At 37.7% G+C, this 27933-nt stretch overlaps 1 protein-coding gene across 2 annotated transcripts in view; it reads right to left on the bottom strand.

The window, feature by feature from the left end:
* Positions 1-27933, bottom strand: part of HCN1 (hyperpolarization activated cyclic nucleotide gated potassium channel 1) — a 402880-nt gene that overhangs the window by 38163 nt on the left and 336784 nt on the right. For both annotated transcript variants that reach the window (XM_055245493.1, XM_063619515.1), the window contains one exon: positions 11231-11471. In XM_055245493.1, coding sequence (XP_055101468.1) covers positions 11231-11471 — 241 coding nt within the window. The remainder of the gene's footprint in view (positions 1-11230; positions 11472-27933) is intronic.

Genomic DNA, 27933 nt, shown 5'->3' with positions numbered 1-27933 from the left:
TTTATGAACTGATTTATCCATTCATGGATTAATGGGTTGATGGATAGATGATTTATAATCAGAGAGAACTGGTAGCTTTATAAAAAGAGAAAGAAGAATTTAGTCTTCCACACGAGCATGCTCAGCTCCCTCACCATGTGATACCCTGCACCACCTCAAGGCTTTCCAGATCTTTATTTCAATTACCATTCTCCAATTACACAATCCAAGGCTCCTTGAAGAAATGAATAATTTTAGACTGATAGGAACTATTCAAAATGAGGCAGGAGCATATTGTGGTAACAGGAAATAAGAAAAAATTTACCCACAATAATGACGACAAAGGGACACAGGGGCTAATTGGAAGAGATCCCAATAGCCAAATATGAAACAATCTGAGCAAGATAATTAATAAAGTAGTACTGGATTATAACCCAAATTATAAAATAAATATCCAAGTGTCCATACTGATACAAAAAGGACTGTATAAATCAATAAATAATGAAAGAGAATAGGTAAATTTCCTGTTCAGAATGATTTCAAATTATTTATGTCATACTTGGCCTTTAAGGAAGTGGAACAATACTTCCCACTCCTTACTTGTGGGTTTTGCATGGTGACTGTCTTCCAAAGAGTACAGTATGGAATGGGAAGGGAAGAAAAATTAACTTTACAATGGAGATGTCTGACAAACCCTAACTCAAGTTAGATGATTAAGGTCAACATCAACAGCAATAAGGTATATTCATACCATGCACTCTCAATATGATGTGATGAGAATGGTACTTTAAGTCTTGTTTTTCTTCCCCAAAACAATTACTCTGATCTAATCTAGAGAAAAGCATCAGACAAATCCCAGTTGAGGGACGTTCTACAAGATACCTTAACCAGTGGTCTTTAAAACTGTCAAATTAAGGCAGTGGAGCCAAGATGGCTGATTAGGAACAGCTCCGGTCTACAGCTCCCAGTGCGAGCGACGCAGAAGACAGGTGATTTCTGGGTTTCTGTCTGAGGTGCTGGGTTCATCTCACTAGGGAGTGCCAGACAGTGGGTGTGGGACAGTGGGTGCAGCGCACTGTGCACGAGCCGAAGCAGGGCGAGGCATTGCCTCACTCGGGATGTGCAAGGGGTCAGGGAGTTCCCTTTCCTAGTCAAAGAAAGCAGTGACAGACGGCACCTGGACAATTGGGTCACTCCTACCCTAATACTGCGCTTTTCCAACGGGCTTAAAAAACGGCACACCAGGAGATTATATCCCACACCTGGCTCGGAGGGTCCTACACTCATGGAGTCTTGCCGATTGCTAGCACAGCAGTCTGAGATCAAACTGCAAGGTGGCAGTGAGGCTGGGGGAAGGGCGCCTGCCATTGCCCAGGCTTGCTTAGGTAAACAAAGCAGCCAGGAAGCTCGAACTGGGTGGAGCCCACCACAGCTCAAGGAGGCCTGCCTGCCTCTGTAGGCTCCACCTCTGGGGGTAGGGCACAGACAAACAAAAAGACAGCAGGAACCTCTGCAGACTTAAATGTTCCTGTCTGACAGCTTTGAAGAGAGTAGTGGTTCTCCCAGCATGCAGCTGGAGATCTGAGAATGGGCAGACTGCCTCCTCAAGTGGGTCCCTGACCCCTGAGCAGCCTACCTGGGAGGCACCCCCCAATAGGGGCAGACTGACACCTCACACGGCCAGGCACTCCTCTGAGACAAAACTTCCAGAGGAATGATCAGACAGCAGCACTTGTGGTTCACCAAGATCCGCTGTTCTACAGCCACCATTGTTCTGCAGCCACTGCTGCTGATACCCAGGCAAACAGCGTCTGGAGTGGTCCTCTAGCAAACTCCAACAGACTTGCAGCTGACGGTCCTGTCTGTTAGAAGGAAAACTAACAAACAGAAGGGACATCCACACCAAAAACCCTTCTGTACAACACCACCATCAAAGACCAAAAGTAGATAAAACCACAGATGGGGAAAAAACAGAGCAGAAAACCCAGAAACTCTAAAAAGCAGAGCTCCTCTCCTCCTCCAAAGGAATGCAGCTCCTCACCAGCAACAGAATGAAGCTGGAAGGAGAATGACTTTGATGAGTTGAGAGAAGAAGGCTTCAGATGATCAAACTATTCTGAGCTACAGGAGGAAATTCAAACCAATGGCAAAGAAGTTAAAAACTGAAAACAAATTAGACGAAAGGATAACGACAGTAACCAATGCAGAGAAGTCCGTAAAGGAGCTGATGGAGCTGAAAGCCAAGGCGCGAGAACTAAGTGAAGAATGCAGAAGCCTCAGGAGCCGATATGATCAACTGCAAGAAAGGGTATCAGTGATGGAAGACAAAATGAATGAAATTAAGCAAGAAGGGAAGTTTAGAGAAAAAAGAATAAAAAGAAACAAACAAAGCCTCTAAGAAATATGGGACTATGTGAAAAGGCCAAATCTATGTCTGATTGGTGTACCTGAAAGTGATGGAGAGAATGGAACCAAGTTGGAAAACACTCTTCAGGATATTATCCAGGAGAACTTCCCCAATCTAGCAAGGCAGGCCAACATCCAGATTCAGGAAATACAGGGAACGCCACAAAGATACTCCTCGAGAAGAGCAACTCCAAGACACGTAATTGTCAGATTCACCAAACTTGAAATGAAGGAAAAAATGTTAAGGGCAGCCAGAGAGAAAGGTCGGGTTACCCACAAAGGGAAACCCATCAGACTAAGAGCTGATCTCTCAGCAGAAACCCTACAAGCCAGAAGACAGTGGGGGCCGATATTCAACATTCTTAAAGAAAAGAATTTTCAACCCAGAATTTCATATCCAGCCAAACTAAGCTTCATAAGTGAAGGAGAAATAAAATACTTTACAGACAAGCAAATGCTGAGAGATTTTGTCACCACCAGGCCTGCCCTAAAAGAGCTCCTGAAGGAAGCACTAAACATGGAAAGGAACAACCGGTACCAGCCACTGCAAAAACATGCCAAATTGTAAAGACCATCAAGGCTAGGAAGAAACCGCATCAACTAATGAGCAAAATAACCAGCTAACATCACAATGACAGGACCAAATTCACACGTAACAATATTAACTTTAAATGTAAATGGGCTAAATGCTCCAATTAAAAGACACAGACTGGCAAATTGGATAAAGAGTCAGGACCCATCAGTGTGCTATATTCAGGAAACCCATCTCACACGCAGAGACACACATAGGCTCAAAATAAAGGGATGGAGGAAGATCTATCAAGCAAATGGAAAACAAAAAAAGGCAGGGGTTGCAATCCTAGTCTCTGATAAAACAGACTTTAAACCAACAAAGATCAAAAGAGACAAAGAAGGCCATTACATAATGGTAAAGGGATCAATTCAAAAAGAAGAGCTAACTATCCTACATATATATGCACCCAATACAGGAGCATCCAGATTCATAAAGCAAGTCCGTAGTGACCTACAAACGGACTTAGACTCCAATACAATAATAATGGGAGACTTTAATACCTCACTGTCAACATTAGACAGATCAATGAGACAGAAAGTTAACAAGGAATACCCAGGAATTGAACTCAGCTCTGCACCAAGCGGACCTAACAGACATCTACAGAACTCTCCACCCCAAATAAACAGAATATACATTTTTTTTCAGCACCACACCACATCTATTCCAAAATTGACCACATAATTGGAAGTAAAGCACTCCTCAGCAAATGTAAAGGAACAGAAATTGTAACAAACTGTCTCAGACCACAGTGCAATCAAACTAGAACTCAGGATTAAGAAACTCACTCAAAACCGCTAAACTACATGGAAACTGAACAACCTGCTCCTGAATGACTACTGGGTACATAATGAAATGAAGGCAGAAATAAAGATATTCTTTGAAACCAATGAGAACAAAGACACAACATACCAGAATCTCTGGGACACATTCAAAGCAGTGTGTGTAGGGAAATTTATAGCACTAAATGCACACAAGAGAAAGCAGGAAAGATCCAAAATTGACACCCCAATATCACAGTTAAAAGAACTAGAAAAGCAAGAGCAAACACATTCAAAAGCTAGCAGAAGACAAGAAATAACTAAAATCAGAGCAGAACTGAAGGAAATAGAGACACAAAAAACCCTTCAAAAAATTAATGAATCCAGGAGCTGGTTTTTTGAAAAGATCAACAGAATCGATAGACCACTAGCAAGACTAATAAAGAAGAAAAGAGAGAAGAATCAAATAGATGCAACAAAAAACGATAAAGGGGATATCACCACCGATCCCACAGAAATACAAACTACCATCAGAGAATACTACAAACACCTCTACGCAAATAAACTAGAAAATCTAGAAGAAATGGATAAATTCCTCAACACATACACCATCCCAAGACTAAACCAGGAAGAAGTTAAATCTCTGAATAGACCAATAACAGGCTCTGTAATTGTGGCAATAATCAATAGCTTACCAATCAAAAAAAGTCCAGGACCAGATGGATTCACAGCTGAATTCTACCAGAGGTACAAGGAGGAACTGGTACCATTCCTTCTGAAACTATTCCAATCAACAGAAAAAGAGGGACTCCTCCCTAACTCATTTTATGAGGCAAGCATCATCCTGATACCAAAGCCTGGCAGAGACACAACAAAAAAATAGAATTTTAGACCAACATCCTTGATGAACATTGATGCAAAAATCCTCAATAAATTACTGGCAAACCGAATCCAGTAGCACATCAAAAAGCTTATCCACCATGATCAAGTGGGCTTCATTCCTGGGATGCAAGGCTGGTTCAACATATGCAAATCAATAAATGTAATCCAGCATGTAAACAGCACCAAAGACAAAAACCACATGATTATCTCAATAGATGCAGAAAAGGCCTTTGACAAAATTCAACAACGCTTCATGCTAAAAACTCTCAATAAATTAGGTATTGATGGGACGTATCTCAAAATAATAAGAGCTATCTATGACAAACCCACAGCCAATATCATACTGAATGGACAAAAGCTGGAAGCATTCCATTTGAAAACTGGCACAAGACAGGGATGCCCTCTCTCACCACTCCTATTCAACATAGTGTTGGAAGTTCTGGCCCAGGGCAATCAGGCAGGAGAAGGAAATAAAGGGTACTCAATTAGGAAAAGAGGAAGTCAAATTGTCCCTGTTTGCAGATGACATGATTGTATATCTAGAAAACCCCATTGTCTCAGCCCAAAATCTCCTTAAGCTGATAAGCAACTTCAGCAAAGTCTCAGGATACAAAATCAATGTACAAAAATCACAAGCATTCTTAAACACCAATAACAGACAAACAGAGAGCCATATCATGAGTGAACTCCCATTCACAATTGCTTCAAAGAGAATAAAATACCTAGGAATCCAACTTATAAGGGACGTAAAGGAACTTTTCAAGGAGAACTACAAACCACTGCTCAATGAAGTAAAAGAGGATACAAATAAATGGAAGAACATTCCATGCTCATGGGTAGGAAGAATCAATATCCTGAAAATGGCCATACTGCCCAAGGTAATTTATAGATTCAATGCCATCCCCATCAAGCTACCAATGACTTTCTTCACAGAATTGGAAAAAACTACTTTAAAGTTCATATGGAACCAAAAAAGAGCCCGCAATACCATTCAGGAAATAGGCATGGGCAAGGACTTCATGTCTAAAACACCAAAAGCAATGGCAACAAAAGTCAAAATTGACAAATGGGATCTAATTAAACTAAAGAGCTTCTGCACAACAAAAGAAACTACCATCAGAGTGAACAGGCAACCTACAAAATGGGAGAAAATTTTTGCAACCTACTCATCTGACAAAGCGCTAATATCCAGAATCTACAATGAACTCAAACAAATTTACAAGAAAAAAACAAACAATTCCATCTAAAAGTGGGCGATGGATATGAACAGACACTTCTCAAAAGAAGACATTTCTGTAGCCAAAAAGCACATGAAAAAATGCTCATCATCACTGGCCATCAGAGAAATGCAAATCAAAATCACAATGAGATACCATCTCACACCAGTTAGAATGGTGATCATTAAAAAGTCAGGAAACAACAGGTGCTGGAGAGGATGTGGAGAAATAGGAACACTTTTACACTGTTGGTGGGACTGTAAACTAGTTCAACCATGTGGAAGTCAGTGTGGCAATTCCTCAACGATCTAGAACTAGAAATACCATTTGACCCAGCCATCCCATTACTGGGTATATACCCAAAGGATTATAAATCATGGTGCTGTAAAGACACATGCATACGTATGTTTATTGCGGCACTATTCACAATAGTAAAGACTTGGAACCAACCCAAATGTCCATCAATGATAGACTGGATTAAGAAAATGTGGCACATATACACCATGGAATACTATGCAGCCATAAAAAATGATGAGTTTTCATGTCCTTTGTAGGGACATGGATGAAACTGGAAACCATCATTCTCAGCAAACTATAGCAAGGATAAAAAACCAAACACCACATGTTCTCACTCACAGGTGAGAATTGAACAATGAGAACACATGGACACAGGAATGGGAACATTACACTCCGGGGACTGTTGTGGGGTGGGGGTTGGGGGGAGGGATAGCATTAGGCGATATACCTAATGCTAAATGATGAGTTAAGAGTGCAGCACACCAACATGGCACATGTATACATATGTAACAAACCTGCACTTTGTGCACATGTACCCTAAAACTTAAAAGTATAATAATAATAAAAAAAGAGGCAAAAAAGCTGTCAAATTAATCAAGAAGAAGGAAATTCCAAGAAACTTTAATGATTAAAAGTAGCCAAAGAAGACATTACTACTAAATGTCAGGTGGTATTATGTATCAGATTCTGAACAGAAAAAGGACATTGAGTAAAGACTGGAAAAATCTCAACGAAAAATGCGCTTTATTCAGCACTTTAACAGTTGGTTCATTAGTTTTGACCAACAATACCATAGTAATGCAAGATGTTTACATTGGAATTATCTGTATGATCTTTGCAATAATTGTGTAAATATAAAGCCCCTGTAATAAAAAGGAAATAAAAGTTTTACAGTAAAAAGGGAACCATATATCTATATCAATATCTTCATCTGTCTCACTCTCTGTCTCTATAACTATCTATTTTTAATTTAAAAATTATTTTGAATCATCTGAGGATTTTTTTTAACATACTGGTGATTGGATTTCAACTCCACTCAATTATATGAGAAAATATAGAGTAGGTTTTTGGCATTGGCATCAAATTTTTTTAAAGCTTTCCAGGAGATAGTAATGTGTACTCAGTATTATAAACAATTGAATTAGATGAACTGAATGATTACTCCTAAAGAAACAGAAAACCTGAGTATTTTAATAACCACAAAATACAGAGATTCAAACACAAGTGGCTTTATTTGTGAAGCCTAACAAATATTCAAATAACAGGTAATGCCTAGATTGTTTAAACTTCTCTAAAACAGAGAATACGTTTTGAAAAAGTTTTATTATTCTTTCTAAGAACTGAGCATAACCTGATATCCAAAGTCATCTAGGGGATCACAAAAATGACCCCAATAACAACAACATTATAGACCAATCTCACTCATGGACAGAGATGCCACACTATGTTAAAGAAATATTACATCAAGAAAAAATAGTTTTTATCTCAGAAATGATCTTATGGTTTAACACAAGGATATTCAGTGATGTGATTCACTGTAATAATAGTTTAACCCACATAAATCCAGGGAGGAACATATTCCAGTCTTTGTATAAAACCTTAGTCATATTACCAAATTAACTGTAAGGTATTTAAAACCTCCTTTGAATTCACAAAACATATGTCGACTTCACAAATCCCGTCTTTGTGCATAATAACACTTCAAAAAATTCTTTTTAAATGTTTCTTCTACATATTCATCAAATCCCCAGAAACTGACTCAAAGACTTTTCCTCCTACAAATTTATCCCCAAACCTGGCCTGTACATGTACAGTTCACTACTTAACACAGGTTTGAACTAGGCAAGCCCATTGATAGGTGGATTTTCTTCTGCCTCTGCCACCCCAAGATAGTAAAAGTAACCCCTTCTCTTCCTTCTCCTCTTCATCCTATTCAACATAAAAATGACGAGGATGAAGACCTTGATGATGATCCATTTATTATGATTATCTATTTATTATGATGAATAGTAAATATATTTTCTCTTATTAATTTTTAAATATTTTATATTCTTTAGCTAGCTTAATTTTAAGAATAGAGTATCTAATATATACAGCATACAAAATATGTTTTAATCGACTATTTATATTATTGCTAAGGCTTCCAGCCAACAATAGGCTACTATTGTCAAGATTCTGCAGAGTCAAAAATTATATGCAGATTTTTGACAGAGCAGTGGTTCGTACCCCTAATCTCCACATTGCTCAAGATCAACTGTATACTTTCATTTCTTATCCCATCTAACTTCAATACTCTCTTTCTTTTTTCCCTTCATTCAAACATTAATTTTCTGCATTTTCTGAAGCAGAACCTGTTAGATTCATAGCTTTTCCTAATCTGCTTTTTTCTTAGAATAGCCCACACAAAAGGCTAAGGAGCCAATGAGACAACACAGAATCATTTTAACAAGAAAGAAGAGTGGGAAGAAATGGAAAGCTTCAAAATGGAGTTTCAAAATTTTTCTTAATTGGTGAGCAGGAAGTTAAAGAAGTTAATTAATTTGAGTTATATGTTTCACTCAGCCATAATAGATTAATGGGTTATAACCTCATGGTAATTTTGATCAAGTTAAAAAAATGCACTTACCAAAATTCAAATATTTTCCTAATAAATATATCTTAGCTGTAAATGAGGAACATTTCTTAAAGTCAGCATATTACTAAGGAATCATTTCAAAAGTTAGCAGAAAGGATGAAATCCTTCATTAATTATTTTGGAAAAATTGTCTCTTTGGGGTAAAAAAGGGGGATAATACAGAATATTTCACATTATACTCACAAATATACTTTGGCTGGGTTAATACTAAAAATGTATTTAGAATATGTATAATAATAAAATATAATAAATTACAATAACACAGTAGTCATGATAAAATGTAGTAAAACTAAATAAAATAGATAAAAATGTGAAAAGCAATTCCAGTCAGGTGTGGTGGCTCATTCCAGAAATTACAGAAATTTGGGAGGTCAAGGGAGGAGGATCATTTGAGCCCAGGAGTTAGAGACCAGCCTGGGCAAATGGTGACATCCCATCTCTACAAAAAATTTAAAAGTAGGAAAGCAGGGCATGGGGACACATGCCCGTGGTCCCAGCTACTAGGGAGGCTGAGGTGGGAGAATCACTTGAGCCTGCAGAGCAAGGTTGCAGTGAGCCATAATCATGCCAGTGCACTTCAGCCTAGGTGACAGAGAGATACCCTGTCATTGAAAAAAAAAAAGAAAGAAAAGCATTTCCATTATTTTGCAGTGTGTAAAACCCACTTACAGAACATAAAATCTTTAATGCCCTAAGAAAAAAATAGGCAGATTTAAATCAACAATAATGAGGATCAAAATGATGACAGATATTGTAAACACAATTAAGAAACAAGCAACAAATTAGGAGAAAATAGTTGCATCATATAAAATACATATCTGGAACATTCCTATAGATTTACAAAGGCAAACAACAGAGTAGAAAAATGTGCAAAGAATAGGAACAAAAAAATAAATCCAAGCAATTAGTAACTCTAAGAAGAAACTTCTCAACGTCCCAGAAATAACAAAAATGCAAACAGAAATGCAAATAATTAGGGTATGGCCTTTTGTTTATGAACAAGATAATATGGTTTGGCTCTATGTCCCCCCCACAAATTTCATCTCGAATTGTAATCCCCATGTGTTAAGGGCGGTGGGACGTGGATCATGGTAATGGGTGCCCCCATGTTGTTCTCATGGTGGTGAGGGAGTTCTCTGGAGTTCTGATGGTTTAAATGGCAGTTTCCCCTGTGCTTTCTCTCTCCTGCTGCTTGTGAAGAAGTTGCTTGTCTCTCCTTCACCTTCTGCCATGATTGTAAGTTTCCTGAGGCTTCCCCAGCTATGTTGATCTGTGAGATAATTAAATCTCTATTCTTTATAAATTACGCAGTCTCAGGTATTTACAGAAGTATGAAAATGGACTAATACACAAGACAAAACTAAAACTGAATTGGCAAAGCAAACAGGCACCCTTATCAAAGAAGCAATTTGGTGTTATTTGTCTAAGTCTAAAAATAAGATCGAATAGTCTTTGACCCAGTAAATCAATTTCTAGGCATTTTTTGTACATGTGTAGAAACATATATATGTATTTTATATGTATAATTTTAATAAAAATTGGAAATTAATATGGTTTGGCTGTGTCCCCATTCAAATCTCAACTTGAATTGTACCTCCCAGAATTCCCACATGTTATGGGAGGGACCCGGGGGAGGTAATTGAATCATGGGGGCGGGTCTTTCCCATGCTATTCTCATGATAGTGAATAAGTCTCACAAGATCTGATGGGTTCAACAGGGGTTTCTGCTTTTGCGTTTTCCTCATTATCTCTTGCTGCCATCATGTACGAAGTACCTTTTGCCTTCTGCCATGATTCTGAGGCCTCCCCGGCCATGGAGAACTCTAAGTCCAATTAAACCTCTTTTTGTTCCCAGTTTCAGGTATGTCTTTATCAGCAGTTGGAAAATGAACTAATACAGAAATGATACTAGTTTCCGTAAATTTTTAGCAAGGTAAATTGCCATCTAACTAGAGGCTACATTTTGCAGCCTTCCTTAGGCCTGAAGGTGATCCTCTGCCAATTCTGGGCAATCATATGTGAATAGCAATGATTTTTGCAATTTCTGGGCAGTAGGAATATCAAACGGAAGCTGTTAGTTTTTCATTTCTTCTATTATTTCTGCCCCATTTTATAAGCCATATCAAAACATGGTGGAGAGGAGTCAGCTCCTCTTGTGGAGATGACAAAAACGAAACAAAACATTTTAGTGGATGGATGGAATCTAGGTCACCAAATTATACTTTCCATTTGACTTAAGCCCCTATTATTTGGTTCCAGATAAAGAGGTTAAAGTAATATCTCAACCAATGTAGTAATAAATGCACACACATTGAGCCTGTGACTCTGAAATGTGAAACACTGTTACAGACACTTTTATCAGGATTCACATACAAGTTTACATTCAAAACCAAAAAACTGATATGCTGACATCTCCAAAATTCTTAAAGATACAAATCTTAAGCAGTTTAGATTTCATCTTAGTTGCATCTTTTTTACTCACCTCCAAAGTAAGAGCCATCTGTCAGCTTCATTTCTTTACTGGATTTTGTAATGACACCAGCAACACCGTGTTGAATGAAATACATTTTTTTACCCACGGCTCCTTCTCGTATGATATAATCTCCAGGTTGAAACACCTCAAATCTCAACTTGCTCAGCATGGCAGTCACAAAATTAGGATCCGCATTAGCAAATAAAGGCATTGTAGCCACCAGTTTCCGACAGTTGAAGTTGACTATCTCCTAAAGGCATCAAGAGTAAACAAATATTAAGAGAGATATTAATCATATCTGGAAGAAAAACATGCTGAAATTTAAAATATATACAGCATAACATTGCAATTTAAATTTAGATACAAAAATTCATAAATTCTAGTAATGTGCATCCCATTACAGTCAGGATTATGTTTTATTTTTATGTTGAAATTTTTGTGTCCCCAGCACCTAGCGTAGTACAGGAATGTATTAAATATTCGATAAATGTTAATTCAATATACGAAAGTCTCAACTTTTATAACTTCCCATTTCTTTACTACTGTGTATATGAAACTAAAACTTCTAAAATGTGAATACATTCTATTCTTCCTTTTATCTTTTATTTATGAAGAAAATAAGCCATATCACTTCCTATTAGCTATGACATTGCTGCTTCTGTGCTCCATTTCGTCTGGGCCCAGCTACCAGACAAAAGCATTTTGATGTTTTTTTTGTTAGTGTCATTCAATGGATAGTACAGAAAAAGGTTACACAAAGGAGACTCTAATCTAAAATTATAAATTCATCAGGCGCAGTGGCTCATGCCACTAATCCCAGCACTTTGGGAGGCTAAGGCGGGTGGATCATGAGGTCAGGAGATCAAGACCAGCCTGGTCAAGATAGTGAAACCCCATCTCTACTAAAAATACAAAAATTAGCTGGGTGTGCTGGTGGGCGCCTGTAAGCCCAGCTACTCGGGAGGCTGAGGCAGAGAATTGCTTGGACCCAGGAGGCGGAGATTGCAGTGAGCCAAGATCATACCACTGCACTCCAGCCTGGACAACACAGTGAGACTCTGTCTCAAAAAAATTAAAAAAATAAAATTATAAATTCAACTGGTGTCTGGGCTAGAATCAGAAATCGTTCTTTCTAAAGACTCTTGGGATTCCATTGCAAGTGATGGGCTAGAGAGAGGACATATTTGCCTTTTCCTGACTTGTTTGTTTTATTCCAGGATTGGGCCAATTCTTAAGTAGGAGATCTGTATGTTTGATTTCATTCTGTGGATTCTGATCAAGATCAGACATATTTTTATCCCTCTGGATGAAAATAGAAATATGGAACCAAACATTTTTAATCATGCAAATCACTTATGTGACACAGAAGAGACAGTGGAAATTTACATTTTTGCCACAAAGCCAATTCTCAGAAATTTCCTTACCAATGAGTTACCCCACAAAAGGCTGGGACTGCATTTGTGATTTTGTGTAAGAGGCACAGAAATTGGTCATGTCTGCTAAGAGGTGAAAAGAAGGCACAAGGAATCATAGGTATTAACAGAGTCTGAGAACTCTATCTTCTGCCTTGGGGAAATGTGTTATACAGACTCATCAATTCCAAGACTGAGAAAGAAGGTTTCTATGATCTTACTTCATAAAATGACCTAATGCCATCCAGGATGGATAAAGAATTCCAGGTGATACAGAAGGAACAACATTTTGGATCTACCTTGGAAAAGAAGGTGTTTCATCCTGAACAATATTTTGTCAGTTTAGCAAAGCACAACAATGTCTGTAACAGTGGAGCTTCATAGAAGATGAGAAAATATTTACAAATAAGCAACAATAATCAGAAAGTGAACTTAGCAGCAAAGACAAGAGAAAGATATTACATGTGGTACTTGGTGCATCACTATTCAAGCCAAAATACACACTTGATTTCATGACTGGCTCTATCTAGGGAAATTCGTGATAATTTTAGCTGATGCATGGAGTGTGGGTCCATAACAATGTTCAGCAAGTAGTAAGTACTGAATAAATATGCACGCATATAAACGAAGCGGTGAAGAAGGAAGAAATGAAGGAGGGGAGGAAGGAAAGAAAGAAGGGAGGAAGGGAGGGAGCAGGTGGGAAGGAAAGAAAATGGATAAAAGAAGAAACAGAAGGAGGGAGGGAGAGAGTAAGGAAGGAAGGAAGGAGGGAAAGAAGGAATGAAGGAAGGAAGGAAAGAAGGAAAGGAGGGAGGAAGGACGGAAGGAAGGAAGGAAGGAAGGGAGGAAGGAAGGAAGGAGTCTCAGTTGTAAAAAAGTACTCACAAAGACTAATTTTCTCATTGGGAGATGGTTACTTAAAACTCTTAGCTTTCTCAAGCAAATGGCTTGAGAGACAAGTCTTCTGTATTAAAAAATTTGTTTTTCCTATTCCAAATATTTCTATACAAAAACAACAGGAAGATAAAAGGTGACGTGGAGTTAAAAGAAGACAGAGCTATGTATGTCATGAAAATAGCTAGATTAGTTGATTGAGAGTTAATTATTTCACATGTAAAATGACATAGAATAATACTGTGTAGGAAATTGAAAATAAGTCAGATTGTAGAGAAAATAAGAGTTTTCATACCAAAATAATAGAGAATCCCTTCATCTTTGTACCTTGATTTGAACTATGCAAATGTTTCACTTCATGGATCTCTCATTTTTTATTTTAGAGAATAGTTGGAATTATATTTGATAAGCAATTAACCTGATCTTTAGTTACATGAATAACTTGTTAATGATACATTGCATATCCAGATGTTTCTGTTAGAACTCCCTTTATTATAACACTACTGGAATAATTTCATATTATTGTTTGAAGAAATCTATTAATGTTTTCTTCCTTCATGCAACTTTTACTTCCCAGGAGTATTACCTGATTAAAACTGTAAATTCTAACAGATATGATAGAAAAAAAGGTAATGAGACAGAATCTTCTTGGATTCTAAAAGTCTTTCATCCTCCCATGAAAACTGCTTGTTCTGAGGATATCTAGTATAGCAGAAACAATCATGTCATTATAGAATGAAGCAAAACTTAAAAAAAAAATTTTTAATCAATCACCTTTCCTTAGGGCACATTGAGGCAAATAAAACACACTGTTACTATCTCTAATGTCAATTCAGATTACTTATGGCACTTGTTATAATTAGCTCTTTTATCAAAATATCAGGACTGAGTTACGAGTGTTATCCATATACATTAAATTGAGGAAAGATTGCTTGCTAAGGAAGGCAAACACATGGTCCCGACCTTAGTAACAAGTTGCTCCAGATTATTAAGTTTATGTTGGCACTTTAAAAAATGTAATTATTTCTTTCCTGGAACATTTTGTAGTACAAGAAAGTATGTACATGCTAAAAACAAATGAAAAAACAAACAGAAAGACCAATCCCCAAAATGAAACAGAACAAAAACCTCACAGTAATGAAGATATTTCAAAGGGACACAGGGGCCAACTGAAAGAACTACCAATGGTCAAAGAAAGCTGGAAAAATTTGAGTAACAACAATAAAAAGTATTGGATTAAACCCAAAGTATAAAATAAATAACCAAGATCACATACAAATCTAAATGATTGCTTAAACTACTAAAAAGTGAGGGATAATACATAAACTTTCTGTTTTAACTCCAAATAATTTCAAATAATTCATATAAGCACTCCTGCCTCAAAAAGTTGGAGAATAATTACCAAACCCATAAGGATGGGCTGAGCATTGAGCATGGGGACTTCCTTCAAAGAATACAATAAGGAAAAGAGGGGAAAAGTAGTAACTTTCCAATAGAGAAACATGAAAAACTCCACCTCAAGTCAGGCAATCAATGTTAACATCAACAGTGCTAAATCATGTTGGTAGCATGTACTCTTGGTATGATGTAATCAGAAGAGCATTTTACTTTCGTGGCATTCCTACACCAAACCCATAATCCCATTTTAATCAAGACAAAAACCATCAGCAAACCCAAATTCAGGAAAATTCTGCACAATATTTGGCCAGTTCTCAAGATAATCAAGGTAATCAAAAACAAGGAAATTTGGAAGAAACTGTCCCAGACAAGGGGAGACTAAGGAGACATGACAAGTGACCATAATGTGGTATCCTGGACGGGATCCTAGGATAGAAAAAAAGAACTTTAAAGAAAACTAAGGGAATCTGAATAATGTTCGGACTTAATAATAATGTATCAATATTGAGTCATAACTGTAGTTATTACAAATGTAGCATACTAATGTAAGGTATTAAAAACAGGGGAAATTGGATGTGAGGTATATGGGAATTCTCCATACTATTTCTGAAACTTTTTTGCTGATATAGTTTGGATGCTTGGCACCTCGCGTCTCATGCTGAAATTTGACCCAATGTTGGAGGTGGTGCATGGGAGGAGGTGTTTCAGTCATGGGGGAGAAGAACCCACATGAATGATTTGGTGCTGTCCTTGAGTTAATGAGTGAGTTCTCACTCTATTAGTTCCCATGACATCTGATTGCTACAAGGAGCCTGACACCTACTCTTTCTCTCATGTCCTCTCTCATCATGTGACATGCAGGCTCCCCTTCCCCTTCCACCATGATTGAATATTTCCTGAGGTCCTCACTAGAAACAGATGCTGGTGCCATGCATCTTGTACAGGCTGCTGAATCGTGAGACAAATAAATTCCTTTATAAAGAACTCAGCCTCAGGTATTCCTCTATAGCAATGAAAAATGAATTAAGACATCTGCAAATATAAAATTATTCTAAAATAAAAAGCTTATTAAAGATATAATTACTGCTCTTCAGAGTTAAGAAAATAAATATGATTTTGTCATAGCATGTAAAGCATATTTTCTTTAAGTTAACTCATTTAAAAGTTAATTTTAAAAAGATCTCCTAGTAAATACTTGAAAACAATCATATCATAGTACAGTCTGGGGTTAAGCAGCAGGCCTGGAATGTGTCTGTTTATATTGCTGTGGAGTTAATAACTGTGGTCTGTCATAAGAAGACAAATTGTATATATATCATGCATTTCAATTTCAGATATATGTTTCTATCAAGTTTTCATTTACAAATAAAAATCTATAATTATTTCTGTATTCTGTTCCATTGGTCTATGAGTCTGTTCTTGTACCAGTACCATGCCGTTTTGGTTACTGTAGCCCTGCAATATAGTTTGAAGTTGTGTAGCATGATGCCTCCAGCTTTGTTCTTTTTGCTTAGGATTGTTTTGGCTACTTGGGTTAGTTTTTGGTTCCATATGAATTTTAAAACAGTTTTTTCTAGTTCTGTGAAGAATGTCAGTGGTAGTTTAATGGGAATAGCATTGAATCTATAAATTGCTTTGGGTGGTATGGCCATTTTAACAATATTGATTCTTCTTATCCATGAACATGGACTGTTTTTCCATTTGTTTGTATCATCTCTGATTTCTTTGAGTAGTGGTTTGTACTCTCCTTGTAGAGATCCTTCACTTTTCTTGTCAGCTGTATTCCTAGTTATTTTATTCCTTTCATGCCAATTGTGAATGGAATGTCTTCTGAGATTTATCCCTCAGCTTGACTGTTGTTGGTGTACAGGAATGCTGGCACAATTTTCGTACATTGATTTTGTATCTTAAGACTTTACTGGAGTTGCTTATCAGCTGAGGAAGCTTTAGGCTGACATAATGGGGTTTTCTAGACATGGGGTCATGCCATTTGCAAACAGGGATAGCTTGATTTCCTCTTTTCTTATTTGGATGCCCTTTATTTACTTCTCTTGCCTGACTGCTATGGCCAGAATTTCCAGTACTGTGTTGAACAGGAGTTGTGAGAGAAGATATCCCAGTCTGGTGCTGGTTTTAAAAGGGAATACTTCAGCTTTTGCCCATTCAGTATGATGTTAGCCGTGGGTTTGTCATATATGGCTCTTATTATTTTGAGGTATGTTCCTTCAATACCTAATTTATTAACAGTTTTGAACATGAAGTGATGTTGAATTTTATCAAAAGCCTTTCCTGCATCTATTGAGATAATCATGAGGTTTTGTCTTTAGTCCTGTTTATGTGATGAATCACATTTATTGATTTGTGTATGTTGAACTGACCTTACATCCTGGGGATGAAGCCTACTTGAGTTGTGGTGGATAAGCTTTTTGATGTGCTGCTGGATTCTGTTTGCCAGCATTTTGTTGAGGGTATTTGCATCACTGTTCATCAAGGACATTGGGCTGAAGTTTTCTTTTTTTGTTGTTTCTTTGCCAGGTTTGGTATCAGGATGATGCTTCCCTCATAGAATAAGTTAGGGAGGACTCGCTCCTTTTCATTTTTTTGGAAAATTTTCAGTAGGAATGCTACTGGCTCTTCTTTGTATATCTGGTAGAATTCAGCTGTGAATCCGTCTGGTCTTGGGCTTTTTTTGGTTGGTAGGCTATTTATTACTGCCTCAAGACTAAATGTAAAACCTAAAACTATAAAAACCCTGGAATATAGCCAATACCACTCAGGACATAAACACGAGCAAAGATTTTATAATGACCCCAAAAGCAACTGCAACAAAAGCAGAAATTGACAAACGGGAACTAATTAAACTAAAGAGCTTCTACACACCAAAATAAACTATCAACAGAGTAAACAGACAATCTACGGAATGGCAGAAAATTTTGTAAACTATGTATCTGACAAATGCCTAATATCCAGCATCTATAGTAACTTAAACAAATTTACAAAAAAAATACAAACAACCCCATTAAAAAGTGGGCAAAGGACATGAACAGACACTTCTCAAAAGAAGACATACATGTGGTCAACAAGCATATGATAAAGAGATCAACATCACTGATCATTAAAGACATGTAAATCAAAACCACAATGAGATACCATCTCACATCAGTCACAATGGTTATTATTAAAAAGTCAAAAAATAACAGATGCTGGTGATGTTGTGGATAAAAAGGAACATTTATACACTCTTGATGGGAGCATAAATTAGTTCAGACATTGTGGAAGACAGTGTAGTGATTCCTTAAAGACCTAGAGACAGAAATACCATTCAACCCAGCAATCCCATTACTGGGTATAAACCCAAAGGAATATAAATTGTTCTATTATAAAGACACATGCATGCATGTGTTCATTGCAGCACAATTCAAAATAGTAAAGACACGGAATCAACCCAAATGCTCATCAATGAATGGCTGGATAAAGAACATGTGGTAAATATATAACATGTAATACTATGCAGCCATAAAAAAGAATGAGATCATGTCTTTTTCAGGGACGTGGATGTAACTGGAGGCTATTATTCCTAGCAAATAATTCAGGAATAGAAAACCAAAAGCCTCATGTTCTCACTTACAAGTGGGAGCTAACTGAAGAGAACACATGGACATATAGAGAGGAACAACACATACTGGGGCCTATCAGAGGGTGGGAGGAGGGATAGAATCAAGAAAAGTAGCTAATTGATATTAGGCTTAATGCCTGAGTGATGAAATAATCTGTACAACAAACCCCCATTATCTCCATGTTCATCTATTTAACAAACCTGCACATCCTGCACATGCACCCTTGAACTTAAAATGAAAGTTAAAAAATCTATAATTATTTCAAAGTTAGAAATATATATTCATTATTAAAGACACCAAAAATGAGGGAGAAACAAAAATGTTGTTCCAAAGAAATTTTCTCTCCAAGGAATATTATTACATAATTTATATAGCATCAATATGGTTTTTATTTTAAAACACCTCAAGTTGCCCACTAGCAAAAGGGTGGATTTCAAATGTTACTATTGAAAATACACTGGTTCAATTTCTTCTTACTTTTGCAATCAGCTTATGTTAGAAAATTTGTTTAAACATCTTAGAAGGGAATTGATAATTTTTGCTAACATTTTATTTTGTTAAAATAAGTCATAAGAAATATTTGGCATAAACACCCATGCAGAAATGACATAATTTTGAAGTTAAATGATATTAAATTCTCTGGAGTGGACTTGTTGCTTTAGTGTTGATAATTATGGCATAAGTGTTATGATCCTTGGAGGATATGTTGCCCATAAAAGGAACAGTTAGATATAAAAGTGTGACTGAAGAAATGCCAAGAATGTGATTTTGGTAATATTCTTTGCATAAGGTTTCTCATTGAAAATGCATGAGACCTGAAGCTTTATTTATTTCTCTGAGGAAAACTTCAGACAGAGCAGTACTTGCAGAGGAAGAGCACACTGGTCACCTTGGAACCTGGAGGGAATTTTCGCCCTCAAAGTTCATCAACAGCTTTCTCAAATTCCTAGCTGTGGGCTAAATACTGGGAAGCCAAGTAAATAAGCTCAGATGCTATGGGAAATGCTGCAAACTATTTCCTCAAATATTTCAAGTAAGAAAAAATCTTTGTTATCAAGAAGAGTCCACGTTGGAACCCAAGGTGTACATATATTTGTATTCATTAAGAAGGTGTCTTAAAAGATGACATGAGATAGAAATGTTTATGTCAGATGTTTCTGGGATCCACCTTTCGACCAAATGGAATGGCTGTTTAAGTCTTCTAAAACATTCAAGCACACACTTGGGTGAAGATTTTTCTTATGCCACGCCCTCTTGAGGATGCTTTTCATTTGGCAAATGGTAACCCTACTAAAGGGTAGTGCGAAGATTTTAAATCGAATTTTATATATCATATACAAGAATGAAACAGCATAATAAAAGAATGAAACAGCAATAAAGAATCTTGCTATTTGTTCTTTGGCTGACATGATGTCTATTTATTTTAGATATAAAAGTATTTGCTGGGGGCGGTTCCAAGATGGCCAAAGAGGAACGGCTCCAGTCTACAGCTCCCAGTGTGAGTGACGCAGAAGATGGGTGATTTCTGCATTTCCAACTGAGGTACCAGGTTCATCTCACTAGCACTTGTCAGACAGTGGGTGCAGGACAGTGGCTGCAGCCCACTGAGCATGAACTGAAGCAGGGTGAGGCATCACCTAACCTGGGAAGCACAAGGGGTCAGAGAATTCCCTTTCCTAGTCAAGGGAAGCTGTGACAGATGGCACCTGGAAAATCGGGTCACTCCCACCCTAATACTGCACTTTTCCAATGGTCTTAGCAAATGGCACACCAGGAGATTATATCCCATGCTGGCTCAGAGGGTCCCATTTCCATGGATCCTCACTTATTGCTAGCACAGCAGCCAGAGATAGAATTGCAAGGTGGCAGCAAGGCTGGGGGAGGGACGCCCACCATTGCTGAGGCTTGAGTAGGCAAACAAAGCAGTCAGGAGGCTCGACCTGGGTGGAGCCCATCGCAGCTCAAGGAGGCCTGCCTGCCTCTGTAGACGCCACCTCTGGAGGCAGAGCATAGCCGAACAAAAGGCAGCAGAAACCTCTGCAGACTTAAATGTCCCTATCAGCCAGCTTTGAAGAGAGTAATGGTTCTCCCAGCATGGAGTTTGAGATCTGAGAACGGACAGACTGCCTCCTCAAGTGGGTCCTTGACCCCCGAGTAGCCTAATTGGGAGGCACCCCCCAGTAGGGTCAGACTGACACCTCACACAGCTGGGTACCCCTCTGAGATGAAGCTTCCAGAGGAATGATCAGGCAGCAACATTTGCTGTTCACCAATATTTGGTGTTCTGCAGCCTTCACTGCTGAGACCCAGGCAAACAGGGTCTGGAGTGAACCTCCAGCAAATTCCAACAGACCTGCAGCTGAGGGTCCTGACTGTTAGAAGGAAAACTAACAAACAGAAAGGACATTCACACCAAAACCCCATCTGTACGTCACCACCATCAAAGACCAAAGGTAGATAAAACCACAAAGATGGGGAGAAAAACAGAGCAGAAAACTAAAAATTCTAAAAATCAGAGTGCCTCTCCCCCTCCAAAGGAACGCAGCCCCTTGCCAGCAACAGAACAAACCTGGACGGAGAATGACTTTGATGAGTTGAGAGAAGAAGGCTTCAGACGATAAAACTTCTCCGAGCTAAAAGAGGAAGTTTGAATCCATCGCAAAGAAGCTAAAAACCTTGAAGAAAGATTAGACAAATGGCTAACAGAATAACCAGTGTAGAGAAGTCCTTAAATGACCTGATGGAGCTGAAAACCATGGCACGAGAACTACGTGATGAATGCACAAGTTTCAGTGGCCAGTTCGATCAACTGGAAGAAAGGGTATCTGTGACTGAAGACCAAATTAATGAAATGAAGTGAGAAGAGAAGTTTAGAGAAAAAAAAGTAAAAAGAAATGAACAAAGCCTCCAAGAAATATGGTACTATGTGAAAAGAAGAAATTTACATCTGATTGGTGTACCTGAAAGTGACGGGGAGAATGCAACCAAGTTGGAAAACACTCTGCAGGATATTATCCAGGAGAACTTCCCCAACCTAGCAAAGTAGGCCAAAATTCAAATTCTGGAAATACAGAGAACACCACAAAGATACGAGAAGAGCAACTCCAAGACACATAATTGTCAGATTCTCCAAACTTGAAATGAAGGAAAAAATGTTAAGGGCAGCCAGAGAGAAAGGTCGGGTTACCCACAAAGGGAAGCCCATCAGACTAACAGTGGATCTCTCGGCAGAAACTCTACAAGCCATAAGACAGAGAGGGCCAATATTCAACATTCTTAATGAAAGAATTTTCAACCCAGAATTTCATAACCAGCCAAACTAAGCTTCATAAGTGAAGGAGAAATAAAATACTTTACAGACAAGCAAATGCTGAGAGATTTTGTCACCACCAGGCCTGCCCTAAAAGAGCTCCTGAAGGAAGCACTAAACATGGAAAGGAACAACCGGTACCAGCCACTGCAAAAACATGCCAAAATGTAAAGACCATCAAGGCTAGGAAGAAACTGCATCAACTAACGAGCAAAATAACCAGCTAACATCGTAATGACAGGATCAAATTCACACATAACAATATTAACCTTAAATGTAAATGGGCTAAGGCAAATTGGATAAAGAGTCCCATCAGTGTGCTGTATTCGGGACCCATCAGTGTGCTGTGTTCCATTCAAGACCCATCAGTGTGCTGTATTCAGGAGACCCATCTCACATGCAGAGACACACATAGGCTCAAAACAAAGGCATGGAGGAAGATCTACCAAGCAAATGGAAAACAAAAAAAGGCAGGGGTTGCAATCCTAGTCTCTGATAAAACAGACTTTAAACCAACAAAGATCAAAAGAGACAAAGAAGGCCATTACATAATGGTAAAGGGATCAATTCAACAAGAAGAGCTAACTATTCTAAATATATATGCGCCCAATACAGGAGCACCCAGATTCATAAAGCAAGTCCTTAGAGACCTACAAAGAGACTCAGACTCACACACAATAATAATGGGAGACTTTAACACCTCACTGTCAACATTAGACAGATCAATGAGACAGAAAGTTAACAAGGATATCCAGGAATTGAACTCAGCTCTGCACCAAGCGGACCTAATAGACATCTACAGAACTCTCCACCCCGAATCAACAGAATATACATTCTTCTCAGCACCACATCGCACTTATTCCAAAATTGACCACATAGTTGGAAGTAAAGCACTCCTCAGCAAATGTAAAAGAACAGAAATTATAACAAACTGTCTCTCAGACCACAGTGCAATCAAACTAGAACTCAGGATTAAGAAACTCATTCGAAACCACACAATTACATGGAAACTGAATAACCTGCTCCTGAATGACTACTGGGTACATAACGAAATCAAGGCAGAAATAAAGATGATCTTTAAAACCAGTGAGAACAAAGACACAACATACCAGATCCTCTGGGACACATTCAAAGCAGTGTGTAGAGGGAAATTTATAACACTAAATGCCCACAAGAGAAAGCAGGAAAGATCTAAAATTGACACCCTAACATCACAATTATAACAACTAGAGAAGCAAGAGCAAACACATTGAAAAGCTAACAGAAGGCAAGAAAGAACTAAAATCAGAGCAGAACTGAAGGAAATAGAGACACAAAAAACCCTTCAGAAAAACAATGAATCCAGGAGCTGGTTTTTTGAAAAGATCAAAAAAATGGATAGACTACTAGCAAGATTAAGAAAAAAGAAAAGAGAGAAGAATCAAATAGACACAATAAATATGATAAAGGGGATATCACACCGATCCCGCAGAAATACAGACTACCATCAGAGAATACTATACACACCTCTACACAAATAAACTAGAAAATCTAGAAGAAATGGATAAATTCCTGGACATATACACCCTCCCAAGACTAAACCAGGAGGAAGCTGAATCCCTGAATAGACCAATAACAGGCTCTGAAATTGAGGCAATAATTAATAGCTTACCAACCAGAAAAAGTCCCAGACCAGATCGATTCACAGCTGAATTCTACCAGGGGTAAAAGGAGGAGCTGGTACCATTCCTTCTGAAACTATTCCAATCAATAGAAAAAGAGGGAATCCTACCTAACTCATTTTATGAGGCCAGCATCATCCTGATACCAAAGCCTGGCAGAGACACAACAAAAAAAGAGAATTTTAGACCAATATCCTTGATGAACATTGATGCAAAAATGCTCAGTAAAATACTGGCAAACCGAATGCAGCAGCACATCTAAAAGCTTATCCACCATCATCAAGTGGGCTTCATTCCTGGGATGCAAGGCTGGTTCAACATACGCAAATCAATAAATGTACTCCAGCATATAAACAGAACCAAAGACAAAAACCATATGATTATCTCAACAGATGCAGAAAAGGCCTTTGACAATATTCAACAACGCTTCATGTTCAAAACTCTCAATAAATTAAGTACTGATGGGACGTATCTCAAAATAATAAGAGCTACTTAAGACAAACCCACAGTCAATATCATACTGAATGGGCAAAAACTGGAAGCATTCCCTTTGAAAACTGGCACAAGACAGGGATGCCCTCTCTCACCACTCCTATTCAACGTAGTGTTAGAAGTTCTGGCCAGGGCAATCAGGCAGGAGAAAGAAATAAAGGAAAAGAGGAAGTCAAATTGTCCCTGTTTGCAGATGACATGATTGTATATTTAGAAAACGCCATCATCTCAGCCCAAAATCTCCTTAAGCTGATAGGCAACTTCAGCAAAGTCTCAGGATACAAAATCAATGTACAAAAATCACAAGCATTCTTAAACACCAATAACAGACAAACAGAGAGCCAAATCATGAGTAAACTCCCATTCACAATTGCTTCAAAGAGAATAAAATAACCAGGAATCCAACTTACAAGGGATGTGAAGGACCTCTTCAAGGAGAGCTACAAACCACTGCTCAATGAAATAAAAGAGGACACAAACGAATGGAAGAACGTTCCATGCTCATGGATAGGAAGAATCAATATTGTGTAAACGGACATACTGCCCAAGGTAACTTATTGATTCAATGCCATCCCCATCAAGCTACCAATGACTTTCTTCACAGAATTGGAAAAAAAACTTTAAAGTTCATATGGAGCCAAAAAAAAGCCCGCATTGCCAAGTCAATCCTAAGCCTAAAGAACAAAGCTGGAGGCATCACACTACCTGACTTCAAACCATACTACAAGTCTACAGTAACCAAAACAGCATGGTACTGGTACCAAAACAGAGATATAGACCAATGGAACAGAACAGAGCCCTCAGAAATCATACCACACATCTACAGCCATCTGATCTTTGACAAACCTGACAAAAACAAGAAATGGGGAAAGGATTCCCTATTTAATAAATGGTGCTGGGAAAACTGGCTAGCCATATGTAGAAAGCTGAAACTGGAGCCCTTCCTTACACCTTATACAAAAATTAATTCAAGATGGATTAAAGACTTACGTGTTAGACCTAAAACCATAAAAACCCTAGAAGAAGACCTAGGCAATACCATTCAGGACATAGAAATGGGCAAGGACTTCATGACTAAAACACCAAAAGCAATGGCAACAAAAGCCAAAATTGACAAATGGAATCTAATTAAACTAAAGAGCTTCTGTACAGCCAAAGAAACTACCATCAGAGTGAACAGGCAACCTACAGAATGGGAGAAAATTTTTGCAACGTACTCATCTGACAAAGGGCTAATATCCAGAATCTACAATGAACTCAAACAAATTTACAAGAAAATAACAAACAACCCCATCAAAAAGTGGGCAAAGGATATGAACAGACACTTCTCAAAAGAAGACATTTATGCAGCCAACAGACACGTGAAAAAATGCTCATCATCACTGGCCATCAGAGAAATGCAAATCAAAACCACAATGAGATATCATCTCACACCAGTTAGAATGGCCATCATTAAAAAGTCAGGAAACAACAGGTGCTGGAGAGGATGTGGAGAAATAGGAACACTTTTACACTGTTGGTGGGACTGTAAACTAGTTCAACCATTGTGGAAGACAGTGTGGCGATTCCTCAAGCATCTAGAACTAGAAATACATTTGACCCAGCCATCCCATTATTGGGTATATACTCAAAGGATTATAAATCATGCAGCTATAAAAACACATGCACAGGTATGTTTATTGTGGCACTATTTACAATAGCAAAGACTTGGAACCGACCCAAATGTCCACCACTGGTAGACTGGATTAAGAAAATGTGGCACATATACACCATGGAATACTATGCAGCCATAAAAAATGAGTTCATGTCCTTTGTAGGGACATGGATGAAGCTGGAAACCATCATTCTTAGCAAACTATCACAAGGACAAAAAACCAAACACTGCATGTTCTCACTCATAGGTGGGAATTGCACAATGAGAACACATGGACACAGGAAGGGGAACATCACACACCAGGGCCTCTCATGGGGTAGGGGGAGGGGGGAAGGATAGCTTTGGGAGATATACCTAATGTAAATGATGAGTTAATGGGTGCAGCACACCAACATGGCACATGTATACATATGTAACACTTATGTGCACATGTACACTAGAACTTACAGTATAATAAAAAAAAGAAAAAAAAGTATTTGCTTACAGCAGTCCTTCCCATTATTTTGCTAAAATACTACAGGATTATTCATGTTCATTATTTAGTCACAGTGTAGGGAGTTTCTTTTTAAGTTACAACATAACTTGAAGTGGACAAATCCTAAGTGTACACAAATTTTAAGTGATTTTTTAAAAAAATATATGCACCCATATAACCAGCCGGATTCAAATATAGACAATTTCTCAGAAGGCTTCTTTTGCCTCATCTTAGTCAACCCAGAGGTTCTAGCTATTCTGATTTCTATTACTACAGAGCAGGTCTGCTTGTTGTTGAAATTCACATAAATGAGGTTGCATACTGTGTAGTCTTTTGTGTCTTGGTTCTTTTACTCACCGTTCTGTTAATGTGATTGCTGAGTATTGTATGGTGGGAGTTGATTCTTTTTAAATTTCAGGCTGTATTTCAATTTATGGTTATACTACAATTTATTTATCCATTGCACTCTTCATGACATTTGGGTTGTTACCAGTTTTAGGCTAATAAAATAAATGTCAGCTAAAAATTAAAAGCTGGGAGGAACATTCTTGAAGCATCTTATGCACTGATTTCACTTGAGTATATACCTTATATTGGAATTTCTGGATAGTAGAATAAGCATATACTTCACTACAGTTGCTGCCAAAAGTTTTCCTAGATGATTCTATTATTATTCTCTCATTCCATCAACATGTGATGTTTCAGTTGTCACACATCTTTGGCAAAATTTGATTTTATCATTTAGCTATTGGTGGGTAAGTCAACATATCTGACTGTTTTGCTTTTTGCACTTGTGTTCTTTTCTTATTGTAGTTTTAATATGATATGCATTTTCCCATGAGAAATCTCATTATGTACATTTTCCTAAGCTTTTTGGTCAGATGAATTGCCTGTTTTGTGAGGTGCCCAGTAAAGAGTTTCACCCTTTTTCTATGGTGAGAGTTCTTCTTATACTCTTGACATGAGTTCTTTTTTTGGGGATATGCACTGCAGATACCTTCTCCCCATCTGTGGCTTGCCTTATCACTCTAAGTAGTATCTTTTATTGTAATTGTTTTGTTGGTAATTTGTTTCCTGTTTTTTTTTAGCTTTAGAACTTCCAGAAAAAAATGAGTTTGATATATTCAGATTGCTTCTAGAAGGATTTATGTTAACACAAATATGTACTTTGGAATTCTAAATACTCTGAGACTTCAAGAAATTTTAAGCAATATCTCATTTAGTTATTATAAAAAAGAATAGCAAAACTTTAAGGTTCCTTTAGCACTGTAACTTTATATTGATAACTTAAACATCACTGTATAAAGTCCAATTTTGTGAAACATCTAATTCAGCTCCATTTTACATTATGATTATTCTAAACAGTATATTTCTGAAAAGTTTTAAGCATGGTAGCTATACATATAATTTCCACCATTACACAAATGAATCATAGAGTAATCTTAACAAAGTAGAGCTGCTGTTACATTGCTAAATTTCTACACTCCAACACACCCTATATTTTTAGACTATATAGAGCATATAAGATCTTCCTTCTAAGAACTTAGACAGACATTCAAAAGACATCCCTACCTGGAGATTTCTATATTGACTTCAGAAACAAATAAATACACGGAAGCAAATCTACACCACGTGACACCTCATTTCCTAGAACATCCCATTAAAAAGTGCTCCAAATATCCCATTTTTTCTTTCCAATTCAGTAGCTTGGATTCTTTATAATCAAAACAGCAGTTGGTATATTTAGGGAGTTTTTTTGAGGTAAAGATAGTTCTAAGAATGAATGTAATAAAAAGAAG

This window comes from Symphalangus syndactylus, chromosome 16, assembly GCF_028878055.3.
Source record: "Symphalangus syndactylus isolate Jambi chromosome 16, NHGRI_mSymSyn1-v2.1_pri, whole genome shotgun sequence".
Lineage (NCBI taxonomy): Eukaryota > Metazoa > Chordata > Mammalia > Primates > Hylobatidae > Symphalangus > Symphalangus syndactylus.
This window is presented reverse-complemented; position numbering and strand designations above follow the sequence as displayed.